Below are 27952 nucleotides of genomic sequence, written 5' to 3'. Positions count from 1 at the left end.
TTGTATATCAAAAATAAAGACAATTTATATTTGCATTTCATGGGAGATGGCGATTCTTTTCCGGATTTGAGAGAGGGCTGAGAAGATCAACATAGCCCGTGTTTGAAATGCGCAATAAAGTTTTTGATTCAAATAGTCCGTCTGATATTACAGTCCGACTAAACCAACAACTACAGGCAAGGCTGGCCACAACTACGCTTTCATTTCTTTTTTGTTTTACATGAATTATAATGCGATTGTCATCGGTGTTATTTCTTGGAAATGAATGCTATCCCATGCCTTCGTGTGTCGCAACGTCATGCGCAGGAGTTTAGGTAATACTGAGTCACTTGTACGCTAGCGTTGAATCACTGTAAATGGAGGTTGACAATAAGGTTGATTGACAAACTGTTGATCTAATATTCTCTATGACTTTTGTTTTATTCATTTTAAACTTTCCTTAAATGCGTTTCTCTCCAAAGGAAGTATCTACAGTCCCAAGGTCTGCTGGACCTTAGATTCAGTTTGCAGAAGGACAACGATGGGACCGTGACCCTTCCCATCACACCATCCCGCGTATCACAGCTTGACATACAGACCCTCAAAACCAGAGTGGCTTCAGATTGTAAATGTGAAATCATCTGGAACCAGGTAATATGAATAGCATATGTGAATACTAACATTGTCAAGAGTGATTTGCACAATATAGTCAAACAAATCTGTTTTGTCGTGTTTTTTGAAAGGCTCCTCAACAGTCAAAAAGCGAGAGAGGAAGGAGATGTGTTAATAAACTAGAGAAAATCCTACAGGACTTGCTGGAATCTCACAGTGAAAGTTTGACCGAGGACCTGAGAGGGGACATCCCTCATAGCTGTCAGCGTCATGGTGACTTTGTCCTACTGGGAGAGAACTGTTTCTCTTTGCCTCTATGGGAAAAAATTGGTAATACTCCCCAGACCAATTATGTTTTTCTTCTGAGATGACGTAGCAAAGTAACTGAGTAGGGGCCCATTTTTGAATGTTGCAGGTCAAGAGCTGTGGCTAGCGGTGGCCAAAGGCCTGGGTGTGAAACGCCTTGCACGGATGAGTCGAATCTCCAGGGATGGGTTCAGAACTCCTGAAGTGACCATGTTGTTAGGGGAGCACACCTGGGTGATGCATACAGACAATGGAATCAGGTAAACAATCAGTACCATATACGTAACACTACGGAATCCTTGACTAGCTGCAAGACAACCTGAAAACCCATATAAACACGTACACTCCTGCTCGCCCTCTTTGTTCCACCTCTGGAAGGTTACCCACTATACCAACTTCAAGAGGGCTGAGCTCTCAGTCCAGGTTTTTCTCCTACTTTTCCACGAAATGAAGGAATGAACTCCTGTTTTCCATCAAGACTGTAGACTTGGTTATTTCATTCGAAAAAGACCTACAAACTATTTTTTGAGGCCTACCATAATCCATAGATAGTCTCTAAGCATGACTGTTACAGATTTCTGACATTGTCCCTTTACTTTGGAATCTCCTATTTCTTGCATCACTATCAGTGTCCTATCTGGTGTACACTTACAGTAATTGCACTAGAAATGACACACAAATGGCTATAATAATGCTTAAGATGCCTGTGGATTGACGCACAAATATATCTGCCAATGCTGACTCTTGAAAGTAGCATAAAAGCATGTGCTAAAGGAGAAAACGTAAAATGATTACACAGCTAATAATCACTCTAAGCAATCCAACATGCATATCAAGTTGCATGTGTTGAAAGTGTACCATGTTTCAGGTATGAGTTTGATGTCACCAAATCCATGTTCTCAGCTGGAAACATCACAGAGAAGCTCCGCATTGCTACATTTGACTGCAGAGGGGAAACTGTAGTGGATTTATATGCAGGTATTGAAACTGTCCATGCACCCAGGCCATAATATTTTGAACACAAAGCTACAGTTGCATTTCACCTGGAAAATCAGTTCAGTAGTAAAACTCAAACATTTGTTATTGGAATGTGTTGTTTTTTGTTAAGATTAATGTATCATGATTGTTTTACCTCAGGTATTGGATACTTTACTCTCCCCTATTTGGTTCATGCTGGGGCCAGCCATGTCCACGCTTGTGAGTGGAATCCTCATGCACTGATAGCACTTCAGAAAAACCTTGAGGGAAACCGGGTGTCTAATCGTTGTACTATTCACCCTGGGGACAATCGACAAGTAAGGATGTAGATATCTTTTTACGTTATGTGAATGTGCATATAATGTGCATTATACAGTAACATCATTGACATGCATTTTCAATATTTTTGCAACCACGTCTTAATTCATTTCGTGCCCTTTTGAAATTTCTATTATTTGGTATTATGCTGAGCACGTCTTAATTCCCGACATCCCCGTTCAGCAGCCTTTCAGTCCAGCCGAATGTCTCAGTCGACTGGAAATCCCTCATTGGTCATCTTAAACAAGCATAGCATCACATAAGTATGAATTAGGCTTTTATGAAAATTATACCAAGTATATGAAACTTGACAACTACCTTTCTAATATTCCATGTCTCCATTATCTCAAGGCTCAAATGTCTGCACCCCCTTTTATCTACATACATCTGTCCTTCATCACATAAGTGAAATTATCAGGGGAAATCAACTAAGATTCATACCTTTCAACTGGAGTTTCTTAATCAGTCTAATTCAGTGAAAGAGTGGGTATTTCTCATTTTATACATTCAGTGTATGAGGGGTTCTTAAATTTATGTTTTTAATTGTCATTGAATCAATTTGTAAACATTAAAAAGCACTTCTAGTTTTGTTTTTTGTTTTTTTCCTAATCAAGCGCATGGGTATGCTCCGAGTGCTCTCGTTTCCTCCTACAGTCCAAAGACATTTAGTTCAGGTGAATCGGCCATATTAAATTGTCCCTAGGTGTGAATGTGTCGGCCCTGTGATGGACTGGCGGCCAGTCCAGGGTGTCTCCCTGCCTGCCGCCCAATGACTACTGGGATAGGTTCCAGCATCCCGCAACCCCAGTTGGGATAAGAAGCTTGGATAATGGATGGATGGAAGAGAAACCTTAGATAAAATAGGTTGTTTGACTTTTCACAGCTCCCGTTGTGTGATCTTGCTGACCGGGTGAACCTGGGCCTCATCCCCAGCTCTGAGGAGGGCTGGGCTGTTGCCTGTCGTCTGCTGAAGCGAACAACGGGGGGGATTTTACACATTCACCAGAACATTTCCTCGCCAATACAGAACTCACATGCAGTCCAGAGAGCTTCTTTAAAGAAGACTGAGAGAGAGGTCTGGCAGACCTGGGCACATGACACAGCCAACTGCATTGCCTCTTTGTTAAAGGACATCACTGGAAGACTCTGGATAACAAAAATTCAACACATAGAGCATGTTAAGTCATATGCACCTCATATTCACCATGTTGTCCTGGATCTGGAGTGCAGACCAGCCTGAACTGAGATTAGTGTAACACGGAGAGTGAATGGATGCAAGGGGTTGCAGGGTGTTACCACTATTTCCTTTGAGTTGTCTCATTCTTAAGTGTATAACTGAGGACAAAACATGGTAGCTAAATACTAATACAATATTCATATGCTGTGACAAACACAGGATTTCTGGAGCCATAATGTAGCCATACCACCTACCTGTTGTCTCAATTGAGATTCATGCCTGTAAATTCAACATTTGCAGTGTAAACAACTACTATACCCAATGTTAACACACCATTCAGTCAAATTTGTAAGTTTACCATTTTTAAGGTTGATTGAAGGATAGTTCAGCAATTATTCCATTCCAAAGACTGCTTTAAGTTCCCTTTACCACTATTGAATCCTTTTTCTATGGGAGGGGATTCAGATTCAGACAACTTTATTTATCCCAGAAGGGCAATTCAGTAATGCAGGATGCAGTCGTGCATTGGTGTCTTTTGGATATTTAAGCGTTATAGTTGCCATACTCTTAATTCCAAATCACTCCCTTCCATGTACTTGATTGTACACCAAAACCCAAAATGAACCATTACATCAGGCCTCATATCTACCAACAACATGCATTTGCATATTACAGTATTATCTGAAAGGTTAGCGTACAGTGCTGTATGCTGAACACAAATGGAGGTCACAAAAGTAACCTGAATTTTCTGTAGCGTTAGGCAAATAGATACTGGATCACTCTGTAAAGCTGTAGGATCATAGTTAATACTAAAACCTATATGAGGCTACAAATGTACTTTGGCCAAACCTGATAGTTTTTCTCTTACTATTGACAATTCTATAGTTCCTCCATCGCCTCAGGTTAAGAGTCTGGGTGTCATCCTGGACAGCACATTATCTTTTGACGCTCACATCAACAATGTTACTTGGTCTGCATACTCCCACCTACGCAATATTAATTGTCTTCGCCCGTCACTTACACCTAAAAGCACAGCCATACCCACTCACACCCTGATTACATCCCGTATTGACTACTGCAGTTCTATCCTCTTTGGTCTTCCCCTCAAGTGTCTTCATAAACTTCAGTTGGTCCAGAATTCATCTGCCCGTATCATTACCAGAACTCCTTCCATAGATCATATCACTCCTGTTCTTCAGCAACTCCATTGGCTCCCTGTTAAATACCGTATTGACGTCAAGATCCTGCTCCTCACCTTTAAGGCCCTTAATAACATAGCTCCTTCGTGTCTTTCCAAAGTCCTTCATATCCACACGCCCTGCTGCACTCTCAGATCCTCTTCTGCTCTCCAACTCACTACACTATCGGCCCGCTTGACTACCATGGGGACTAGAGCCTTCAGTCATTCTGCCCCCCGCCTATGGAATTCTCTCCCACAAGAACTTAACAACATTCACTCTCTTTCAACCTTCAAATCCCATCTGAAAACGTACCTTTTCAAACTGGCATATTCAATCTGATACACGCTTCATTGGGTTTTGTGCAGATGATGAGTTTATACTTACCTGTTATATTAACTTTTTATTGTCTACCCTGTTTTGTTTTGATTTTATGCTGTCTGATACAGTGCTGCTTGTTTTTTTACTGTGTTCTGTAAGGTTCCCTTGAGTGCTCTGAACGGCACCCACCAATAAAATGTGTTATTATTATTATCATTATTATTATTATATAGTATGTTGGCTTACATGATGTATGACTAGTCAATAAGGGTTGCTGAATGAAGGAGATTGCAACAAAGTAAACAACCCTCCTGCATACACAAAACTCCTCACACACAATAGTTGTGCATTAAATACAAAGGAGGCGGGCCGGATGTGTGCTCACACTCTCAGTCCTCGGTAAAATGCTCAGTGAGCAGGGCAAACTGATATCTACTGAAGGCATTCAAACGTGGAAGATGTGTGCAAACTCACGGTAGCCCTTACCTCATATATTTGAATTTGCTCATCTGTTTTGATTAGTTTGCGGTTATTCACATCACTGAACAATTGAGGTTGACACTCAAATAGAAATTACTGATAACAGTTTTCACGTGATATGTCGAAATACTTGTGAAGTACTTCATTACTCATCTGATATGGATGGCTTACACATAATAGAGCAAGTTCTCCAAAGGTTTGAGACTTGTGGACTTATTTTTCTGCAAATTTGCTATATAGTAATAGGAGTTATGTTGATTCAGTATGAATCCTATGTTTCTAAACATTTTGTTGGACTGAAAATTATTTCAAATGACAATTAGTTTGTGCCTTTTTAGATATATGAGTAGTACTCCATTCTCAGACCTGGGAAGAAAGCTGTAGGAATTTATCCTGAAGGTCCCAAACTTATTGCATGATATTTGCTGTTATAACAAAATGGGGTTTTTGCCACAATTCTGTCTTAACATATAGTTTAGACAGTGACTATATCTATAAAAGATCATGTTTGAACGTTTTACCGTTGCTGTCTACTGTATGCTGTCTCTTTATGTGGTAGTCCTAGCAGTAGGTCGTCTCCACAAAGACTGAACAATGAATTTGGGAGTTTCACTGTACAACACACAGCCTCTTTCCATTTATAGAAACAATGGGCAAATGCTATTTCACTGACTACAAAATAAAACCTACTACTACTTTTGGCTGCTCCCATTAGGGGTCGCTGCAGTAGATCATCCGTTTCCATTTCTTCCTCTCCTCTGCATCTTCCTCTGTCACACCAGCCACCTGCATGTCCTCTCACCACATCCATAAACCTCCTCTTAGGCCTTCCTCTTTTCCTCGTCCCTGGCAGATCCATATTCAGCATCCTTCTCCCAATATACCCACAATCTCTCCTCCACACATGTCCCAAACCATCCAACCTGAGCTGTCCCTCTAATGTAATCATTCCTAATCCTGTCCTTCTTCATCACTCCCAAAGAAAATCTTAGCATCTTCAACTCTGTCACCTCCAGCTCCGCCTCCTGTCTTTTCATCAGTGCCACTGTCTCCAAACCATATAACATAGCTGGTTTCACAACCATCTTGTAAACCTTCCCTTTAACTCATGCTTGTACCCTTCTGTCACAATTCACTCCTGACACTCTTCTCCACCAACTCCACCCTGCCTGCACTCTCTTCTTCACCTCTCTTCTGCACTCCCTGTTACTTTGCACAGTTGATCCCAAGTATTTAAACTCATATGCATTCATCACCTCTACTCTTTGCATCCTCACCATTCCACTGTCCTCCCTCTCATACACACATATGTATTCCGTCTCGCTCCTACTGACTCGCATTCCTCTTCTCTCCAGTGCATACATCCACCTCTCCAGGTTCTCCTCAACCTGTACCCTACTCTCACTATAGATCACAATGTCATCCACAAACATCATAGTCCACAGAGACTCCTACCTGATCTTGTCTGTCAACCTGTCCATCACCATTGCAAACAAGAAAGGGCTCAGAGCCAATCCTTTATGTAATCCCACCTCCACCTTGAACCTATCTGTCATTCCAACCGCACACCTCACCACTGTCACATTTCCCTCATAGATATCTTGCACCACTCCTACATACTTCTCTGCAACTCCCAACTTCCTCATATCCTCTCTCAGCATCCTGTCATATGCTTTCTCTAAATCCACAAAGACACAATGTAACTCCTTCTGGCCTTCTCTATACTTCTCAATCAACATTCTCAAAGCAAACATCACATTTGTAGTGCTCTTTCATGGCATGTTCCACGCTGCTACTCACTAATCATCACCTCTCCTCTTAACATAGCTTTGACTACTCTTTCCCATATCTTCATGCTGTGGCTGATCAACTTTATACCTCTGTAGTTGCTACAGTTCTATACATCACCCTTATTCTTGAAAATAGGTACCAGTATGCTTCTTCTCCACTCCTCCGGCATCCTCTCACTTTCCAAGATCGTGTTAGACAATCTAGTTAAAAAAAAACTCCACTGCCATCTCTCCTCAACATCTCCATGCCTCCACTGTTATATGTCATCAGGACCAACTGCCTTTCTACTCTTCATCCTCTTCATAGCTGCCCTCAATTCCTCCTTGCTAATCCACCGCACTTCCTGATTCACTATCCACACATTATCCAACCTTCTCTCTCATTTTCTTCATTCATCAACCCCTCAAAGTACTCCTTCCAACCTTCTCAACACACTCTCCTCACTTGTCAGTACATTTCCATCTCTATCCTTGATCGCCCTTACTTGCTGCACATCCTTCCCAGCTTGGTCCCTCTGTCTAGCCAATCGGTACAAGTCCTTTTCTCCTTCCTTAGTGTCTAATCTCTCATACAACTCATCATATGTCTTTTCCTTTGCCTTTGCCACCTCTCTCTTTGCTTAAAGCTGCATCTCCTTGTACTCCTGTCTGCTTTCTTCATCTCTCTGACTATCCCACTTCTTCTTTGCCAACCTCTTCCTCTGTATACTTTGCTGTACTTTCTCATTCCACCACCATGTCTCCTTGTCTTCCTTCCTCTGTCCTGATGACACACCAAGTACCTTCCTAGCTGTCTCCTTCACTATTTCTGCAGGGGTTGCCCAGCCATCCGGCAACTCTTCGCTACCACCCAGTGCCTGTCTTAACTCCTCCCCAAACTCCACACAAGTCTCCCTTCTTCAACTTCTACCATTTGATCCTTGACTCTGCCTTCACTCTCTTGTTCTTCTTGGTCTCCAAATTCATCCTACATACCACCATCCGATGCTGCCTAGCTACATTCTCCCCTGTCACCACCTTGCAGTCTCCAATCCCTTTCAGATTGTGCCTTCTACATCTATATATATATATATATATATATATATAAAGCAAGAGTGTATTTTTGTATGTTCGCTTAAAACTCCAGAAATACTCATTGTAGAACAAAAAGAAAGGCATCTTTATAATCAGCACTTTCCAAGGATTGCACAGTTCGAAAAATATTTCAAAAACCAAGTAAACATTTTGATGTATTTGCAAAATTTAGTTTATTTTGTGGTGATTTGCGGTGGTGGCAGTGCCGAGCTGCGCTTCCGGTTTCGCAGACTTCAGTTTCCCTGCAAGCCATGTTTTGCAATGACCACCAACAAAGCCCAAGGACAGACTTTTAAAACGATTGGAGTAAATCTTTCTGCCCCATGTTTCTCACAAGGCCAGTTGTCTGTAACTGCCTCCAGAACTGGTTGTGCAGTACAGCTTTCTATCCTAGCACCAAATAACAACACATGCAACATGGTTTACCCTGAGGTGTTTGAATACTGAGTGATTAATACACACATTGGCAAAGAAGTTTGATGAATGGATTGAAAATTATGACATTTGATCATTTTCATTAATAAGATTCATTTATTCGACATTCGTTATCACATGTATCATATAAATTATCCTATATTTCATCATCGATTATATTGTAAAGATCAGATCGTGTTGGTTGTTTTGGTGAGAACATAGTAAGATATAGTCCACCTGTGTATACTTTCCTCTACTCATATACGTCACCCTGTGTTCCTCCCTCTTCTTGAAATATGTATTCACCACAGCCATTTCCGTCCTTTATGCAAAATCCACCAGCATCTGTCCTTCCACATTCCTCTCCTTGACACCATACCTACCCATCACCTCCTCATCACCTCTGTTCCTTCCACCAACATGCCCACTGAAGTCTGCTCCAATCACCACTCTCTCCTCCTTAGGTACACTCTCCAGCACTTCATCCAACTCACTCCAGAGTTCTTCTTTCTCTTCCATCTCACACCCAACTTGCGGGGCATATGCGCTGATAACATTCATCAATACACCTTCAATTTCCAGTTTCATACTCATCACTTTGTCCGACACTCTCTTCACCTCCAGCACACTCTTGACATATTCTTCCTTCAGAATTACCCCTACCCCATTTCTCCTCCTATTCGCACCATGGTAGAAGAGTTTGAATCCACCTCCGATGCTCCTGGCCTTACTCCCCTTCCGTCTGGTCTCTTGCGCACACAGTATACCTACCTTCCTCTACCTTCCTTCTCTCCGTCATATCAGCCAGTTCTCTCCCTTTACCAGTCATAGTGCCAACATTAAAAGTTCCGACTCTCACCTCCACACTCCTACCCTTCCTGCTTTCCCGCTGCCTCTGGACATGTCTCCCCCCTCTCCCGCTTATTCACCCAACAGTATTGTAACGTGCATGGATAAGTAGACACATTAGCCCTTGGCTGAAGGGTCGAGCGGTTAGCGATGTCACCCGCGGTGCAGGAGATACGGGTTCGCGTCCCGCTTGCGGTAGTTCCTGTTTTTGCCCCCCCCCCCGAATTTGCTACATTGGTGTCAGAAGTGGGATACACACGGACGTGCTTTCCCGAAGGAGCTGGGTAGTGTAACGTGCATGGATAAGTAGCCACGTTAGCCATTGGCTAAGGGGTCGGACCCTTTAGTAGAATGTCAGCGATGTCTCCCGCGGTGCGGGAGATACGGGTTCGCGTCCTGGCTGCGGCAGTTCCTGGGGAGCAGCCCGGCCGGACCGTCACAGCCGGGACGCGAACTCGTGTATTCCGCACCGCAGGCGACAACGTTAACCAGTCGACTAAAGGGTCCGACCCGTTAGCCAAGGGCTAACGTGTCTATTTATCCATGTACGTTACACTACCCCCCCCCCTCTCCAGGAAGCATATCAGCTCCCTCACGCCTCTGGGTGCACGCGCTTCCGATGACCTCACCATCCCACTCCTGACACCAATTTAGCGAATTCAAGGGGGGCAGCCCAGCCGGACCGTCACAGCCGGGACGCGAACTTTAAAAAAAATAATAATAATAATAAAAAAATATATATTGTGGAGTTAGAAAACAACGAGACAGGAGACGTGAGAGTAGACGTAGTCGAGGTAGTTTACTAGCTCCAACTTTACATGTCATATATTCGACAACGACACTGAACTCTCTGGACCGGAAACGGAAGTGCATTCTCTCTTAGGTGAATGTCTCTAGTTATATAGATGTGGGTCACCACACAGGCCCCCCCAGAATTCACCTACACAAAACAATGCAAAACAGCAAAAGCGCAACTCATGAACATAAAAATAGACTCTACAACAGAACAGTCAATGACATAGTGCAAAGTCACGGGGAAAACAAGTGACGAGTCGGGGGGTGGACCCTGCGGCCATAACGGCTGCGCTTCACAGGAGGGGAAACAGATGGGGCCGAAACCCGGGCCATAGGCGGGGCCGAAGCAGGAACAGAGGCAGGTGCCGGGGCCGACCTAGGAGGGCGTCCCCGCCGCGGGGGTAGGGCCAATTGCATTGGCTCCCCAATGTCCAAGTGAGCAGGCTTGAGACGGTCTATAGCGACCCGCTCCGGCCTGCCCCCCATGTCCACCACAAAGTTCTTATCCCCCGCCTCCAGGACGCGGAAGGGCCCGTCGTATGGGGGCTGCAGCGGGGACCGATGGCTGTCGTGCCTAATGAAGACGTACCTCGCCGATGGCAGATCCTTGGGGACGTAGGACCGGGGGAGGCAGTGTTGAGACATCGGAACGGGAGCGAAGGCACCGGCAGCGCTCCGGGACGCACTGAGGTGAGAGGCGGCCGACCAGGGAGTCGTAGCATCCGGAAGAAACTCCCCCGGAACTCGCAGGGGCTGGCCATACACCAGCTCAGCGGAGGAGGTCTGGAGGTCTTCCTTCGGGGCCAAACGCAGGCCGAGCATGACCCATGGGAGCTGGTCCATCCAGTCGCAGCCAGTGAGGCTTGCCCGCAGAGCGGCTTTCATGTCCCGATGGAACCGCTCACAAAGTCCGTTGCTCTGCGGGTTGTACGCCGTAGTGCGGTGGATCTTCATCCCCAGGTGCTCAGCGACCGCCGTCCAGAGCTCCGAGGTAAACTGGGAGCCCCGGTCGCTCGTGATGTCACCCGGTGTGCCGAAACGGGCCACCCAGCAGCCGATGAACGCCCGTGCTACCTCTGCTGCCGTCGTGGAGGACAAGGGAATAGCCTCTGGCCACCTGGTGGCCCTGTCCACAATAGTGAGGAGGAACGTATAACCACGGGAGGGGGGCAGGGGACCCACCAGGTCAACATTGACGTGGTCAAACCGCCTCTCTGGAACCACAAACGGCGCCAAAGGGGCCTTGGTATGGCGGTGCACCTTGGCGCGTTGGCACGCCACACAAGAGCCGGCCCAGGCTCTAACATCCTTACGGAGCCCAGGCCAAACAAACTTGACGCTCACCAATTTGGTCGAGGCCTTCACTCCCGGGTGGGAAAGGCTGTGGACGGTGTCGAAAACTCGGCGCCGCCAGGAAGTAGGCACCAGGGGGCGCGGTTGACCGGTGGAGATGTCACAGAGGAGGGTGGTGTTGGCCGCGTCGAACGTCACGTCCTCCAGCCGTAGCGCCGTAGGGGTCGACCGGTAGTCTTGAACGGTCGCGTCCTTGGCTTGGTCCGCTGCCATAGCGGCGTAGTCGAGTCCCAAGTGAACGGCGTTAACAACCGCCCGTGAAAGGCAGTCGGCGACGGAGTTATCCTTGCCCGACACGTGTTGTATGTCCGTGGTAAACTCGGAAACCGCCGCGAGATGACGCTGCTGACGCCCAGACCACGGTTCTGAGGTTTTGGCCATACAGAACGTCAGCGGTTTGTGGTCCACGAAAGCGGTGAACTGTCGGCCCTCCAATAGGAACCTAAAGTGTCTGGTTGCGAGGAAGAGACCCAGTAGTTCCCTATCAAAGGTGCTGTATTTGCGCTCGCTCTCACGGAGTTGTTTACTGAAGAACGCCAACGGCTGCCAGCCCCCCCCCCCACCCACTGCTCACACACGGCCCCCACGGCGTAGTCGGAGGCATCCGTTGTAAGGGCTATGGGGGCGGCAGGCGACGGGTGAGCTAGCAGCGCAGCGTTGGCCAGCGCGGTCTTGGCGGCCACAAAAGCCTCGTCCATCCCCGAAGACCAGTCCAGCTCGTCCTTAGACTTCTTACCCCGCAGGGCCTCATACAGGGGACGCATGATGTGGGCGGCACGGGGCAGGAAACGGTTATAAAAGTTCACCATGCCCAGGAATTCCTGCAGCGACTGTACAGTGCGGGGGCGGGGGAACATGGTGACAGCCTCAACCCTGGCAGGGAGGGGAACGGCCCCCTGTGGAGTGATGTGGTGCCCGAGGAAGGTGATGGACGACTCCCCGAACTGACACTTAGCTGGGTTGATGATGAGGCCGTGTTCGCTGAGCCTGTCAAACAGCTGTCTGAGGTGCGTCATGTGTTCCTCCGCCGACGCGCTGGCCACGAGGATGTCGTCTAAGTACACAAACAAAAATGGCATGTCACGGAGCACAGAATCCATAAGGCGCTGAAACGTCTGCGCCGCCCCCTTAAGGCCGAAAGGCATACGTAAAAACTCAAAGAGCCCAAAGGGTGTGATGACAGCCGTTTTTGGGACATCCAGTGGGTGGACCGGCACTTGGTGATACCCCCGCACTAAGTCGATTTTGGAATAGATGGCAGCGCCCGCCAGGTGGGTAGAGAAATCTTGTATGTGCGGTATGGGGTACCGGTCGGGGGTCGTGGCATTGTTTAGGCGACGGTAGTCCCCGCACGGGCGCCAACCCCCGTTGGCCTTAGTAACCATGTGAAGAGGGGAAGCCCACGGGCTGTCAGAACGGCGGACAATGCCGAGGCGCTCCATAGTCGAAAACTCCTCCCTGGCTATTGCGAGCTTGGCCGAGTCGAGGCGTCGGGCCCGGGCGTAAACTGGGGGCCCCACTGTGGTGATATGATGTTCCACGCCGTGCTTGGCCACCGCCGAGGAGAAGGTGGGTGTGGTCAGCTCGGGGAAATTTGCGAGCAGGCGTTGGTATGGATCCCCGGTGGAGAGTGTGTTAGCGAGGCACAGCGCTCCAGCGCCCCCAAGCGTGCAGGGGTATGACGCAAAAGAGACGGCATCAATCACGCGACAGTTTTTAACATCCACCAGCAGGTTGAAAGCACAGAGGAAATCCGCACCTAGGAGCGGGGTGGATACAGCAGCCATCACAAAGTCCCAGCCGAAACGTCGGGGTCACCAATGTGGAGTTAGAAAACAACGAGACAGGAGACGTGAGAGTAGACGTAGTCGAGGTAGTTTACTAGCTCCAACTTTACATGTCATATATTCGACAACGACACTGAACTCTCTGGACCGGAAGCGGAAGTGCATTCTCTCTTAGGTGAATGTCTCTAGTTATATAGATGTGGGTCACCACAATATACTATATATAAACTTTGTTAAAAGAAACACTCAATGGTAGGGAAAGTGCTCAAAAGGAGCAAAATAATCCAGTGATTCAAGTAAATACTGTCTCATAAAGAATTTACTTGAATCACTGTATATATTGTAGCGAATTCGGGATATATATATATTCACAAGTACCCAAACACACACACGCACGCACGCACACCGAGTTGGATCCTCTCTGCGTGTTTTTTGCATAAATTGCAAAGTCAACAACGAGCATTATCTATTGGCATCGATTCTTCGATAAAGTTTCGGATTTACACATGGACACCGTGATTAAACAGATCGGGAAAATTACACCTGTAGCAGGAAAAGATCCCCAGTCTGAGTTGCCTGCAAACTTTCCTCATTTATCTTCCGGTAAAGTTTTAGCTAGCACTCCCCTAAAGTCAACACTCCCCACACGGCGGAGGAAGGGAGACGTGTACAGCTGCGCCCTGCTTGGCGTTCCCCCTTGTTGAGGTAAAGCTCATTTATCTACGAGCGCACAACAGTATTACTGATGTAATCCGACGGGGTTTATGTGTTTCTAAACGGGGGTTTGTATGTATGTATGTATGTATGTATGTATGTATGTATGTATGTATGTATGTATATGTTGTTGGATATTCTGTTCCGTCGCTTATATTGGCGCATGCTGTGGCAGTTGAGTCCGTTTCCAGCAGCAGGTGTGTGTAGTTTTCGCGAAATATATTGTTTTGACCGTGTTTTGGGTTGAAATGTTATCTTAATGTTTCCAGTTCATTTCGGAATAGCGTAGTCTGTTAAATGCGGTGTCTTGATGAAAAGTCAAGCTTGGATCTCCTTTCTTATATTTGAGTGATACCTGGATGTTTGCGTCTCGGTGGATCCTCCGGGATCAGGAGTTTGTGTACAACGCTACTGGTATATTTATGTACTTTATTTTAAATTTGATATTTACTATCTCCTGAAATTTAACCTTTGAGTAATTTGTGCAAAAGTAAACGTGCAGTCACTTTTAATAATATGACAGCTAAGTGAGGAAGATGTAAGTGAAGCTTATGAACCAATTGGCAATTAGTTCATAAGCTTAATTTTCATACATCAATGTAAGTCTACTAACTTTGGGGTAAAGTACTGTGTCACGTTGCACTGACAAATCCTATCTTTTATGTTTTCAAAGGACTGCTCCGGCTGGTGTGGTTTTCCCCGTCATCTCCACAGAAGTGTGCACCATTTCCCTGTGGTGTCTTCTCGCCTTCTCGTCAAGTTGCCTTGCAGGTATTCTTCAATTCAAGCATGACTCCCCTGGCCTCAGGCGTTCAGACAACGAGGAAGATGTTACCCTCTCGGTTTCTGTGGCGTCTCAACTCCTCCCTCCCACTGGCAGCCGAGCACACACACCCGTCCCACTGCTTCTCAAACACTCGGTTAAATTGCGGCTTTGAGGCTGCTCCCTTCTCGTATGGAGCATAATGTTGTTGATGGTAACAAGGCAGATGAAGAGACTGGTGTCAAGATTAAACAAATGGTTTAACCAGTGAACTCCACCTGACTCTGTGGCCCTAAGGGGTGGGAACCCTGTGCGACATGCTTAGTTTGTTGTTTTTGCCTTTCCCTTTCCGGCTCTCCAAAACCTTCCAACCTGACTGAGGCTCCCTGTGGGATTTAAAGACTCAGACGTTATGGTTCCTATCACTTTTCATTTATAGGGTAGGGGGGGGATAATATTGGCCAGCCTATTCTTGTGTCCTCATTATATAATCCCCCTCTATCAATCTTGGGACCCAATGAAAGTCGTAGGTTTTTTTTTAAAGGTTACGCCTCTCAACTTGTTTATGGCAACCTCTATTCTAGTGGTCAGCATTTTATTGGGTGTTTGACTAGTGCCCATAAAATATTCTGACTTTGAAATATGCAAGCCCTTTACTTTAGCTAATTTGTACTAGATTTGGAAAAATACAAAAAAAAAAAAAAACCTGTAATCTAAAATCTATTGGCCAGTCACATGAGGTTACATCTTTCTTCAGTGTAAAATACTGTCTTGGGCAGCTTTGCGTAGTGAGATTGTGCTGCCTTTGCCTGCCTGCTTATATCCTAAATAATCTCCATCAGAACAGAATGAGATGACCATTGTATGCAGACAGTGGAAGACCTAATTTATAGATGCATAGAGGAAGCGGTAAGGTTTACTCTATAGTCCACCAGTGGTTTTTTTGCAGCACAGCACAACTGGCTCTGACTATTTATACCCCAGTCATTTTGGTGCATTCATTAACTAGGTTTCCTCTTTCTTTTCTTTTTTTTCATAGACGGCTGTTTAGCTTGCTATATGTCAGATCATGATTAATACACACTCACAACAGTGTTTCCAATAGCATAGCAGCTTACAGTGTTATTTTTAATTTGCTTTATGTATGAAATGAGTTGTTTCTTTTAAATGTGAAGTCGGCGTTCATTGCTTAATCAATTATATTCTTATACTGGGCAAAAATGAAAAGACTGGGTGACAGGGTGCAAGAAAATCAACTATCTTCCCTCTCTCACCCATTTCCCAGTCTGCAGTGATCTGGAGGGAGCATAAAGGAGACGGGTTAATTAACTTGTGCGGAGAGCCTGTGAAGTAGCAACGATGCCTGAGGCGGCAGATCCAATCAACCTCACCTTCCTCTCTGACTCGGAGCGGGCGCTCATTCTGGAGGTGCTGCGAAGGGACGAGGAGCTCAGGCAGGCTGAGGAGCAGCGCATTCGGTGAGAACAACAGGCTTTTTACATTAAACACTGCAAACGGCTGCCTCACCTGATGTGACGTTTCTCCTCACTTATCCAGTGATCAGTAAGCAGAGGACAAAGTGATGTTTATTTAATTATACTGGTACATGCATTGCTTTCATTTTTGAGCTATAATTGAGCCGATTTAAGTAATTGACGGTATGTAGTTTGTTAAAGAACAACAGTCATTTGCAAGGAGGAGCCGTTCTTGTTTTAGGAAGCTGAAGGCGGAGCTGCTGGACATCAGGAGGAAGGGGGCCAAACGGGGAAATAAAAGATACAGCCAGCACAGCTGTGGCCGGTGCCAGGAGCCCCTGAGTCGGCTGACGATCGGATCCAGCCAGTGCAGGGCATGTAAACACGACGTGTGCCGTAGCTGCCGAACAGTGCGCCCAAATGGATCCTGGCTGTGCAGCGTGTGTGCCAAAGAGGCGTAAGATACTCCACTGGTATTCAACCATGTGCCGTGAGGGAGCCACATGTGTGCTGGTTGGACCCAACATTACACCAGCTGATTTTACCAACTGGAACACCTTCAACCAGACAGAGGAGGACTTACCAGTGAAATAAACTGGTGTAGTGTTGGGTTGGAAAGAAAACCTGCATACACTTGGCCCTCCATGGCACATGGGTTGGATATGACTGCTCCACCTTATGCACAGCACACTGTCACTCCCATAACATGGCACAGCCACTGAATACTGTCCTACTAGTATTTAATGCATTTTTGAAAACCTTGCTTTTTTAAAGCAAGTTAGTATTGAACTTCCCTTCTTTGACAATTACTAACTCTGGTTACTGTGATATCAGTAGCTCTATATATCCAGAGGTTCAGACCTTTGTCATATGTATATAACATGGATAAACTGCTTGTTTTGTTTTTGCTTTGTTGTTTTTAATCTAACGAATTAGTCAATTATATAACTAGCAAGGGAACAACGAGCTCACAATACATACTGCATTTTGTGTGACGCTTATTTAGTATCTGTCATTCTTCTACTGATATTTCTGTGGATTTTCCTGAATTTACAAAAATAATAATTTGTTTTCCAGGGATTTGAAAAAAAGCACTGGGGACTGGTTTTATGATCAAAGAGTCAATCGTTTCTGCACTAACCCTGGACACGACCTTGTGAGATGCTCCCTGAAAAAGAGGCCTCCATGTGAGTACCGGAAGAGGATGTGGCATGCACCGTTCAGATTGGGAATGTAAACAGATCCCAGTCTAGGCAGAATAGAACGCCAGAGAAACTGGAATGTTAAAAGCAAGCAAGGAAGGAAATGTCAAAATTTAAAATCCACCCAAAAAAAAAAAAAGTCAGGGATTGAATGTGATTGAATCATTGTGTTGTTTTAGTGAAGAAGCGCGAGACAGTGGGAGAAAAGCTGCTGAAAACTGCGGAGGCCAACCCTGATTCGCTCGCCCCTGTGCCTCGCCCCCGACAGAAAGATTCAATGGCCAATACTAAGGGGTGTGTTTATAATTCTTCATTCTCAACATTCATTTTTTACTATTTCTTTTCTGTTAAAAGAAGAGTCACGATTAAGTTTTCACACTCTCAACACCTTTTTTTTAATGTTTCCGTTGACAGTCCACCAAGTGAGACATCAGGGTCTATTGGATCAAGAGAGTCGCACAAAACGACAGAACCCGTCAGATCCAAGGAGCAGCAACACTGCAGCGATTCCGAGTCTACAGAAAAGACCAGTCTATCCAGTAAAACTGAGACCGAATCCGGCCGTGGAACCCCTGACTCGGGGAGGTTAAGTCACACACTTTTTTTGCTGAAACGTAAAACCACGGGCTGCCAGCTTGGCACCTTGTTAACTGTTAATGTCCTCCAGGAACAAAGAGATGAAGGTGCGGAATAGTCCAGCGGGATCTAGTGCTTCCAGTTTCAAGGCGGACAGTGTCAGCAGTCACAGCTCCAACCCGGAGGCAAACACTGTAAGAGGAATTTTTACAGGGCTGCGATTATTTCGGCTCAATCGACGATAACATGACCCGCACAATTGCAAGTCCTGCCTGTAGCAACTGTCTGTCATTGTCTCCTCTTGTCTCTATCACAGCTGAATGTTGATGGGATTTTCAAAAAGAGCATCAAACGTGCCCAAAAGTCCTCAGGTAAACAACTTGTACTTGGTATCCAAGTACAAACTGTCTTATTTGCCGCCAAGATTTGCAACAACTTACAGTGCAATAATATGTAATAGTTTTATGTGCAAGTCTTGTGTATAGAATCTGGGCAGTATTTATTGTTTACCTCCGTTTCCTGTCCTGTTCACATCTACTGTTTAATACTGAGTCATATTCACCTTCACCCTAACTGTTCTTCTGTACCCTCCAGTGCATTATTTTACCTGTGCAACTTGGGCAACAGGAGCTGTCCAGTTTTATTTTGCAGGATCTCGGCAATATCTTTTACTTCTGTGCAATACTACATCATGCCTCACAGCATCTGGATTCATCATGGCCTACTTATAGTACATTTCCATTATAATACACATCAAATATATCTCATACTTGGCTCGGCACTCATACCATATCCTTATTTTGTACCATATTTTTTTATGTTACTGTGTCTATTTTTTATCGTAACTTTTTTTTTTTTACAGTTAGTATTTAGTTGTTACTTAGTGGTTAATTACACTAGTGTGTGTGTGTGTGTGTGTGTGTGTGTGTGTGTGTGTGTGTGTGTGTGTGTGTGTATATTTACCGAGAGTAGCATTACAAAGTCAGATTCTTAAACATACCTGGCCAGTAAAACAGACTTTAACTCTCTGACTCTGAAATATGCAAGTATCAGGCAGCCCTACTCATTATTGAGGCCTAATATATCTTAAGATTCTCCTTGTCTCTCCTCTCAGAGTTCAAATCCTCCCTTGACCTGCGTAAAGAGGAAGTTGTTGCGCCACCAGCCTATATGGGCAACAGGAGTCAGTCTGTTCCCGGCCTTGATGTGCAGGTGAGCAGTTATTCTCTCCTTCTCATTTCTCCATTGGTGTATCCATCAGGACATCAATGGCTCCACTTCTGGACATCAAACCATGTTTTATTGAAAAAAAAACAACAAAAAAAACTCGATGGCGTCCAGGTAGCGTAGCAGTCTACTCCATTGCCTACCAACATGGGGATCACCTGTTCGAATCCCCGTGTTGCCTCCAGCTTGGTCAGGCATCCCTACAGACACAATTGGCCGTGTCTGCGGCAGGCGTAGATTTTGACAGCTGGCCCATCCATTCACAGATTCACAAAACGGCCTTGATGTGCAGGTGAGCAGTTATTCTCTCCTTCTCATTTCTCCATTGGTGTATCCATCAGGACATCAATGGCTCCACTTCTGGACATCAAACCATGTTTTATTGAAAAAAAAACAACAAAAAAAACTCGATGGCGTCCAGGTAGCGTAGCAGTCTACTCCATTGCCTACCAACATGGGGATCACCTGTTCGAATCCCCGTGTTGCCTCCAGCTTGGTCAGGCATCCCTACAGACACAATTGGCCGTGTCTGCGGCAGGCGTAGATTTTGACAGCTGGCCCATCCATTCACAGATTCACAAAACGGCCTTGATGTGCAGGTGAGCAGTTATTCTCTCCTTCTCATTTCTCCATTGGTGTATCCATCAGGACATCAATGGCTCCACTTCTGGACATCAAACCATGTTTTATTGAAAAAAAAACAACAAAAAAAACTCGATGGCGTCCAGGTAGCGTAGCAGTCTACTCCATTGCCTACCAACATGGGGATCACCTGTTCGAATCCCCGTGTTGCCTCCAGCTTGGTCAGGCATCCCTACAGACACAATTGGCCGTGTCTGCGGCAGGCGTAGATTTTGACAGCTGGCCCATCCATTCACAGATTCACAAAAAAAAAAAAAAATTTGCAATTTTTAAAGTTTAACTTTGACTAATAGCCTTGAATGTTACTTATTTTGTCTTTAACATGATTAGAACCATATAATTAATAACATTAATTAGTGAAATATTCAAAACTTCCTAGTGTTTGTTGATGTAATATTAGCGTTCTGAATTCTGGCGCCAGTGTTGCTTAAAGCCTGCGTTATGCGCTGCTCTAGCAATGGCTAAACAGATTTCACTAACCCGGTTTTAAAAAAAAAAACTCCTTTGGAGGATGAAGAGAAAGAGCTGCACCAGGGACAAGGACAATCACGGGTTGTCATGAGATGTTTGTTGACCCTGAGAATGGAGGCGAAACGATCACAGCCTTAATGACATCCAGTGCATGTCATGCTAGCGTGCAGATGCCACTTCTGAGGGGACCACTGCTAATGGTTTCTGAAGCTCTAACCGCACCTTCGGACCTGTCAACCATGGAGGAACCAGCCACTCAACCAAAGCTGGTGACATTCCTGACAACCATAATAGATGGAAAAATGCGCTCCTTCAACGCCCACTGGTATGACAAGTTCAAGTGGATTGGATGTAGTCAATCAAGAGTCTCAATTTTTTGTAAAGCGTGTAGACATTTTCCTGAGCTGCACACCAGTGAGCTTATTTTGTCAGAGATGGCTACAAAAATTGGAAACGTATCAGGCAGGCCTGCGACAAATACCAGTCTAGCAAGCTGCATGCTTCTGCACTCACTAAATTGCTGGCATACAGGCAAAGTCGCATGCAAGGCAGGACAATTTTAAATCAACTGCACGGTGATTCCATTTCATTCATAGGGCGCAATGGGCAACATGTTAAGGTTGTATTAGACATCGCTATGCTGTGCGCCAAGATGCAAATTCCTCTTAGAGGGCACCAGGAAACAGAGGACGCACTCAATAAGGGGAATTTTTTGGAGCTATTCGAGTTCATGTCAAAGTATGATCCAGAAATTTAAAACTAGATTGATGGAACTGCCATGAAATGCCACTCTCATGAGCCACCACATTCAGGATGAACTGCTTGAGGCTGCCATTTCACTGCTACTTCGAAAGAGAAAAGCTGAACTGCACGAACAGCATACATATTTTGCCATACTTGCTGATGAGTTTAAAGATCTGTCAAAACGCGAGCTAGTTGCTGTATGTGTCCGATTCATTCATAGGGATGTAATCAAAGAACGAGCGGTAGGCTTTGTTGAAACTGCAGAATTGTCTGCTCAAGGAATATCACAGAGGATCCTTGAAGTCCTTGAACCACTCGGACTGGACCCTTCTCTCTGCGTCGGACTCTTTTGATGGTGCATCGATAATGTCAGGGCACAGGGGAGGGGTGCAGGCTCTCCTGAAAGAGATGTTTCTGAGAGCCATCTATGTACACTGCACAGGCTTAATTTAGTGCTTTGTACTGAAGCACAAGTGTCTGGGCACGTTAGCAAATTTTTTGATGTTGTTAATCATTTACACAACTTCTTCACTGGGGCCCAGAGGCATGCTCGGTTCCTGGAGCTGCAAAAGGCGATGCATCCAAACCGTCAGTGTATGGAGCTGGAGCGATTGTGTGAGACTAGATGGAGCTCTAAATCAGGGTCAGTGCATAAAATTTTAGAGTTACTGGATGTGTTACTGGAGGCGCTAGCTGAATACGCCGAATCAAGTGGACAGACTAAACTAGATGCTGAGCAGCTATTACAACAGATACAAACCAAAAATTTCCTTTTCATGCTTGCTGCATTTTGCAAGCTGTTTCAAGGCAGTTATTTTGCCACAAAGGGGTTGCAGAGTTCAATACCGTGTGTAACAGACTGGATCTCCTTAACTGAAATATTAAAAGCTACTTATGCCACTTTCTGAGATGATTCAGATGGAGACTTTGATAAAGTGCTCAGATTGACAGAGGAGTTAATGGAGAAGTATGAGATAGCATCCTGGGACATCACTCCTTCTCGTGAGCACAAGCTATCTGCCAAGTTCCATCAGTCTGTCGTCACCACAATGCTGGGGAAAGCGTCTACCATCAAGAATAATGATGATTTAAGGGCAATGTGGAACTGTGTTCTAGACAGACAGATAGCTGAATTGAACTGTCGATTTAAAGACGACACTTATGGAATAATGCAAGCTTCAGCTTCCTTCTCCCCTGGATCCGCCACTTTTGGCATGAAAGAACTGTCGCAAGCTCCATGCGATTTATATGGGATTACAGTCAGTGACGCTGAATGTGTTTTTTTTACCCAATACATCAAGAGCAAAAGTGGTAAAGAGAACTTCCCTTCACTAATTGAATTGCTAGATGCCCTGCCCTGCAGATATTTTCCCCAATATGAACTCACTGTTAAGGGCCGTCATTACACTGCCTATAACGTCTTGCAGTGTTGAGAGACTTTTCTCTGCAACAAACCGGATCAAGACACGCCTGAGATCATCAATGATTGCTGGATGCTTGAATAACTTAGCACTTTTGACTTTTGAACGAGAACTAACAGACACACTCGATTATGACGATATCATCAGCATCTTCAATTCAAAACCTAGACGACGCTGCCTTGTATAGGCTACTGATAAGGTAGGCAAGTGGTTTCTTTAGTCTGGCCCACTGTGGCTTAATTATTATTGCAACCTTGAATGTGTTCTGATTTGGGACTGTTAACACTACTGCCCATTATGCTTCATGGGAATTGGGACTGCATTGGTCATTTAATTTGTTATTCCTGTTCGAGCACCAATGAGTTTATGCAACATCTTCTTATTGCGTGCCCTGTTATGTTCTGTGGCTATAGTTAGCCATTCATGTGTCTGGCTCGGTTTGGAAGCATGTTTCACCAGTGCAACAACTACTATGCTAATTAATAAACCGAATTTTATGAATGCCATCTTGTGTGAAGTCCCTCTCTTGCTCTTGGACACCATCATGTAACGTTAGTCTAAATAATCATGATTGTTTATAGTATTTAGCAGACACTTTTATCCAAACGATGTACAATGACAATAACAATATACAACAACCATGCAAAAGTGGAATACAAATACAATGATCAATTACTTGTTGAAATATACAATACAAACATAAATCCAATTTTAACAACAATGACTATATACTAATATGCACAATGTATGACCAAAAATTAATGAATTAAATGGACAGATGAAGTCTAAAAATGTGATTTTTTTAAGTTTTTTTTTTTTAAACATAACCTGCAGACTGCAGGAAGAATGAACAGTACTAGATAGCTTAAGCCAAGTCGATCTTTAATTATAATCATGTGTGGTTAAGCGGTGGTGAGCTGGCCCACCTGGATTTAATCCAGACCCACCTATAAGTCACTTTCTGGATCCGCCACTGGTCTGCGGGTGGGAAACCGGATGTGGGTATGTGTCCTGGTTGCTGCACTAGCACCTCCTCTGGTCGGTTGGGGGCACCTTTTCGAGGGGGAGGGGGAACTGGGGGGAATAGCGTGATCCTCCCGTGTGCTACGTCCCCCTGGTGAACTTCTTCACTGTCAGGTGAAAAGAAGTAGCTGGTGAGTCCACATGTATCGGAGGAGGCATGTGGTAGTCTGCAGGTACCATTGGGGAGAAAAGGTGAGAAATCCCACCCCCCCCAAAAAAAAAACTCAATGAAATGGCTTTAGGAGAGGTTGACGACTGTGTTTGGTGGTGGTGATGGGGTGATGATATCATGGTCTGATGGAAGTTTATAAGTGTTTTCTGTGATTAATACAGGAAGATGAAGAGGAAGAGGAGGATATTGATAGCTTGGTTAACCTCCATAAAAAGACAGTGGCTTCAAGTTCCTCTAGTCTGAACAGCTCAAAGGTAAGCTTGACTATTCTTGTCATCGATTATGAGTCTCACAGCTTTGTATCATTTGGTATCCCGCAGGCATGGCTTCAAAAGAGACTCATTGGGTTTCTGAAAACTAAAGTGATGCTGGATGCATTTTAACATGTGCTTGTGGCCTCAGAATGTCATGTAGTTTGAAAATAACTACAAATGTTTCTGTAGTTACCAGTGCTTGCATAATGGGAAAAACCCCAAGGAATGCAAAATGTAAAGCTAAACCAAATTTCGAGCTGTCGGTCACTGTAGATATTGAGATGAATTTTGATTCACCATTAAGATCGTCTTCTTTTTGTTTCTTTTTTTCCCCTCGGTCCTTTACTCACTTTCTGTCCTTCCGGTGAGGGCTTCTATCGCAGTGCTTTGGGCCTCTTTTTTTTTCTTTTTTTTTTTTAGGTCAGGTCTGTTCAGAAGCTGTTTGCCCTTCAAAACCTATGTCAATATTTGCTGCTTGTAGTATGTGTTGGTGACAAGTGTACATGGGTGTTGGAGTGTTAAGATGGAAAGAACAATGTTTTCAATCACAGAAAAGTAAACTAAATTACCCTTTTGAAATACTGCACCCCGGCCGTCTAAAATGTCTGGCATTTCTGAATTCGCTTATTGGCTAAAGCCCACTCTTCCGGTGCTCTCAACAGGGGTGAAAGAAACACTGAAGGGTTATTTTCAGGTGACATCCCAATCGGGTCCATTATGTTGTTTCTACAGAGCACGCTGGGCAGTCTGATGAGTGTTTACAGCGAGGCGGGGGATTATGACTGTGTGGATGTGAGTGGGGACATCGTCTTTTCTCTCTGCTATGATGAACACACCAGGAGCCTCAACGTCTTCATCAAAGAGTGCCATGGGCTGGCCTATGGAGACTCCTCTCGGCATCGCTCCAACCCGTAAGGATTACGGACTTTAACTTTACTGAGCTAAGCTAAGAAATTTACCAGTGTGAAAGCTAAAAAAAAGTGTGTGTGTGTGTGCGTGCGTGCATGCGTGTGCGTGTGTGTTCATTTGTGGGGAAATTGTATGTTTAACCACAATCTCTTATCATTTCCTATTCGAAAGTAGCTGTAACACATGAGAAGTTGACCCCACCCCCACCAACACCATTTATTCTCCTTTTGGCATTCACATTTCAGCCGCACACACCTGAAGCATATGTGCAGCAGTTTCGTATGGGACTCGCAAATTAAATTCTTTGTTTACGCCATATACATCCTTCACTGATATTAACATGACTTTGATCAGCATAGATAGTGTGTTGCTGGTTTAAAAAGTCTTGCATATGACCTCCCTGGAGGTAATTTCTCAAGTTTCACAGGAAATTAAACATCAGATAAGTTTCCGTTTTTTGTTTTTTCCATGCAGTTTAGAAACCGAGTGACTTTCTCATAAGTGTTTTGGTTGTTTGCTGCACCAGCTGGTCCACCTTCCCATTTGGTTCGTCTGTGTTTCTGTCTCTCAGGTATGTCAAATGTTACCTTCTCCCAGACAAGTCCCGCCAGAGCAAACGGAAGACGGGCATCAAGAGGAACACAGTCAGCCCAGTTTACGAGGAGACTTTAAAGGTGGTGACCTCATTAGTGGCCGTTCACTAACTAAATGGAAAAATCTGATGGCTTTTGGTGGTTGACTTAACACTTCCTGATTTACTGACTCTGCTCCAAATGCGATGCAGAAAATAACCCCACCTATGGAGACCTTTTAAGATTGATATTGACGGCGAAGATAAGAATAGCTGTTCAAATATTGACACATATTGATTTTGTTAGCGTCCTTTTCACCCCTTTTTGATTGTAGTGAGGCAACATAAATACAGTTGCCAAGCAATGCTAAACAATAGGAAACTACCTGGATAAATTAATTTGTAAGTCATCATGGCACATTAGTTCTTGATTTGGACTTTTAAAGTTTTAAGCAATGTCCTTATTCATTGCTCTTGAATCTGAAGATGTTTGCTTTAATCAAATCACTGGATATGAATAAGTCGTTTCCATTTATGGGTGGCACGGTGGCCCAGTGGTTAGCGCTGTCACCTCACAGCAAGAAGGTCCTGGGTTCGAACCATGGGGTTGTCCAACCTTGCGGGTCATCCCAGGTCGTCCTCTGTGTGGAGTTTACATGTTCTCCCTGTGTCTGCAGTGGGTTTTCTCCGGGTGCTCTGGTTTCCCCCACCATCAAAAAGACATGCATATGTTAGGGATAGTACTCCTGTCTGTGCCCATGACCAAGGCATGGCAAGACAAACTGGAGTTGGTCCACGGGTGCTGCACAGTGGCTGCTCACTGCTCCTAGCTTACACAGCTAGAATGGGTTAAATGCAGAGCATAATTTCCCCATGGGGATTAATAAAGTATATCAAATTTATGGGCCACTGTTTAGTCAAGTTCGGTGATGAGATTTCCCTCTGTTCATCCAGTATGCCGTCAACCGGTCCCAGCTACTAACCCGCTCCCTGTTGTTGTCTGTCTGGCATCACGGACGCATCAGCCGAAATGCCTTTCTGGGCGAAGTGGAGGTTCCTTTGGACTGCCGGGACCTTGACTCCCCTCAGGAGGAATGTGTGGCACTCATGGGGAGAGTATGTCAGAAAAATCACCTGTTTTCTTGCATTTTCATCTAGGTGTGTTGTTTTTTTGTGCGTTCTGTCACTAACAGGCTTCCTTTATATTCAGGCAGCCTGTCCTGTGAAGGCTTCCGCCTTTGCTCAGGACAAAGGCGAGTTGGTGATCTCCTTGAAGTACATCACACCCAAAATGTCAACAGCTGACAAAATCCAAGGTAGGGCCACCAGAAAAAGTGGGGTGTATGAAAGTACAATCGGCTCTACATGCGTTGTATAATTACCCTCAGTTTTCTGAATCCAAAGTGTGGCTCTCTCCCTCCTAGGCAAGAAGGTGAAGACCGAGGAAGGGGGCGAGTTGCATGTCCTCATTAAGGAGGCAAAGAATTTGATGGCTATGAAAATGGGAATATCCGATTCGTTTGTGAAAGGGTTTGTGGCACACCTTTCACCTTCCTCACACTCATTACTTGTGGATAAAAAAAGCATGTGCCACCTTTCTGACTTGCCTACTTGCTTACTCGCAGGTACTTATTACCAGCCAAGGCCAAGTCCACAAAGAAGAAGACTCCAGTTGTGAAGAAGAGTCTAAACCCACATTATGACCACACATTCGTTTACAAGGAGCTGAGCCTTCAGCAGCTGAAGGAAATGTGTCTGGAGCTGACTGTTTGGGACAGAGAGGCCCTCTCTAGTAATGAATTCCTTGGAGGTGTTCGCCTCAGTACTGGCACAGGTAAAAGATTGACAAAATTCACTAAAACCTGAGCGGCATAATGATTTTCTCTGCTCACGAACAGAACGGCAATGCCGTGTGTAGTCCTGTGAAACTCCCTTAAAGGTTCTCTTAACTGCAGGGAAAGTGAACTGATGTTTATCTTAACAGTGGTGATGTAACGCAGTGACCGCTCTCTTTCATTTTAAACTTGTCTTCTGTGTGTGTGTGTGTGTGTGTTTTAAGTTGTACCGTGGATTCATTACTATTTCAGCCCCCTTACTGAAAAGAAGAGGCTTCCACTTTTCATTTTCCCTTCTGGAAAGGACAGCCACCATCTTCATTAATGAATTCTGTTATGGTTATTTTTCGTCCTTTATATTTATTTTTTCCAATATTTGCCTTTCCAGGCACACTGAAAATCGGAAAGGAGGAGGTGGAAAAGGACTCTGTGGGAGAGGAGGTTAGTCTGTGGCATAAGATGATGCAGTACCCTGATTCCTGGGCAGAGGGCACTCTTCCACTGCGTTCCACTATGGGGAAGACAAAGGGCAAATGAGGACG

The 27952-nt window shown here is 44.9% G+C and overlaps 2 protein-coding genes across 5 annotated transcripts; both read left to right on the top strand.

Moving 5' to 3' along the window:
* The first annotated feature begins 261 nt into the window (after nt 1-261).
* Nucleotides 262-2736, top strand: trmt12 (tRNA methyltransferase 12 homolog). The gene is made up of 6 exons (XM_056277380.1): nt 262-314; nt 462-630; nt 723-921; nt 1007-1157; nt 1766-1875; nt 2035-2736. Exons 1-6 carry the CDS (start codon nt 262-264, stop codon nt 2202-2204), a joined length of 852 nt encoding a protein of 283 aa, XP_056133355.1. The 3' UTR covers nt 2205-2736.
* sytl4 (synaptotagmin-like 4) lies at nt 2175-27948 on the top strand. 4 transcript variants are annotated; one of them, XM_056285417.1, is made up of 19 exons: nt 14267-14322; nt 14475-14539; nt 14799-14896; nt 16174-16366; nt 16605-16820; nt 17441-17550; nt 17745-17859; nt 17980-18150; nt 18233-18335; nt 18458-18512; nt 19256-19353; nt 24003-24095; nt 24828-25006; nt 25576-25678; nt 26530-26691; nt 26786-26891; nt 27000-27105; nt 27201-27409; nt 27799-27948. In XM_056285417.1, exons 4-19 carry the CDS (start codon nt 16248-16250, stop codon nt 27945-27947), a joined length of 2094 nt encoding a protein of 697 aa, XP_056141392.1. In that variant the 5' UTR covers nt 14267-14322; nt 14475-14539; nt 14799-14896; nt 16174-16247; the 3' UTR covers nt 27948. The 4 variants fall into 4 exon arrangements, with proteins under 4 accessions (XP_056141468.1, XP_056141310.1, XP_056141392.1 ...); XM_056285493.1 differs by lacking the exons at nt 14267-14322; nt 14475-14539 and adding an exon at nt 2175-2192; XM_056285335.1 differs by lacking the exons at nt 14267-14322; nt 14475-14539 and adding an exon at nt 14057-14116.
* The last annotated feature ends 4 nt before the right edge of the window (nt 27949-27952 follow it).

Source organism: Lampris incognitus, chromosome 1 (assembly GCF_029633865.1).
Source record: "Lampris incognitus isolate fLamInc1 chromosome 1, fLamInc1.hap2, whole genome shotgun sequence".
Classification (NCBI taxonomy): Eukaryota; Metazoa; Chordata; class Actinopteri; order Lampriformes; family Lampridae; genus Lampris; species Lampris incognitus.
This window is presented reverse-complemented; position numbering and strand designations above follow the sequence as displayed.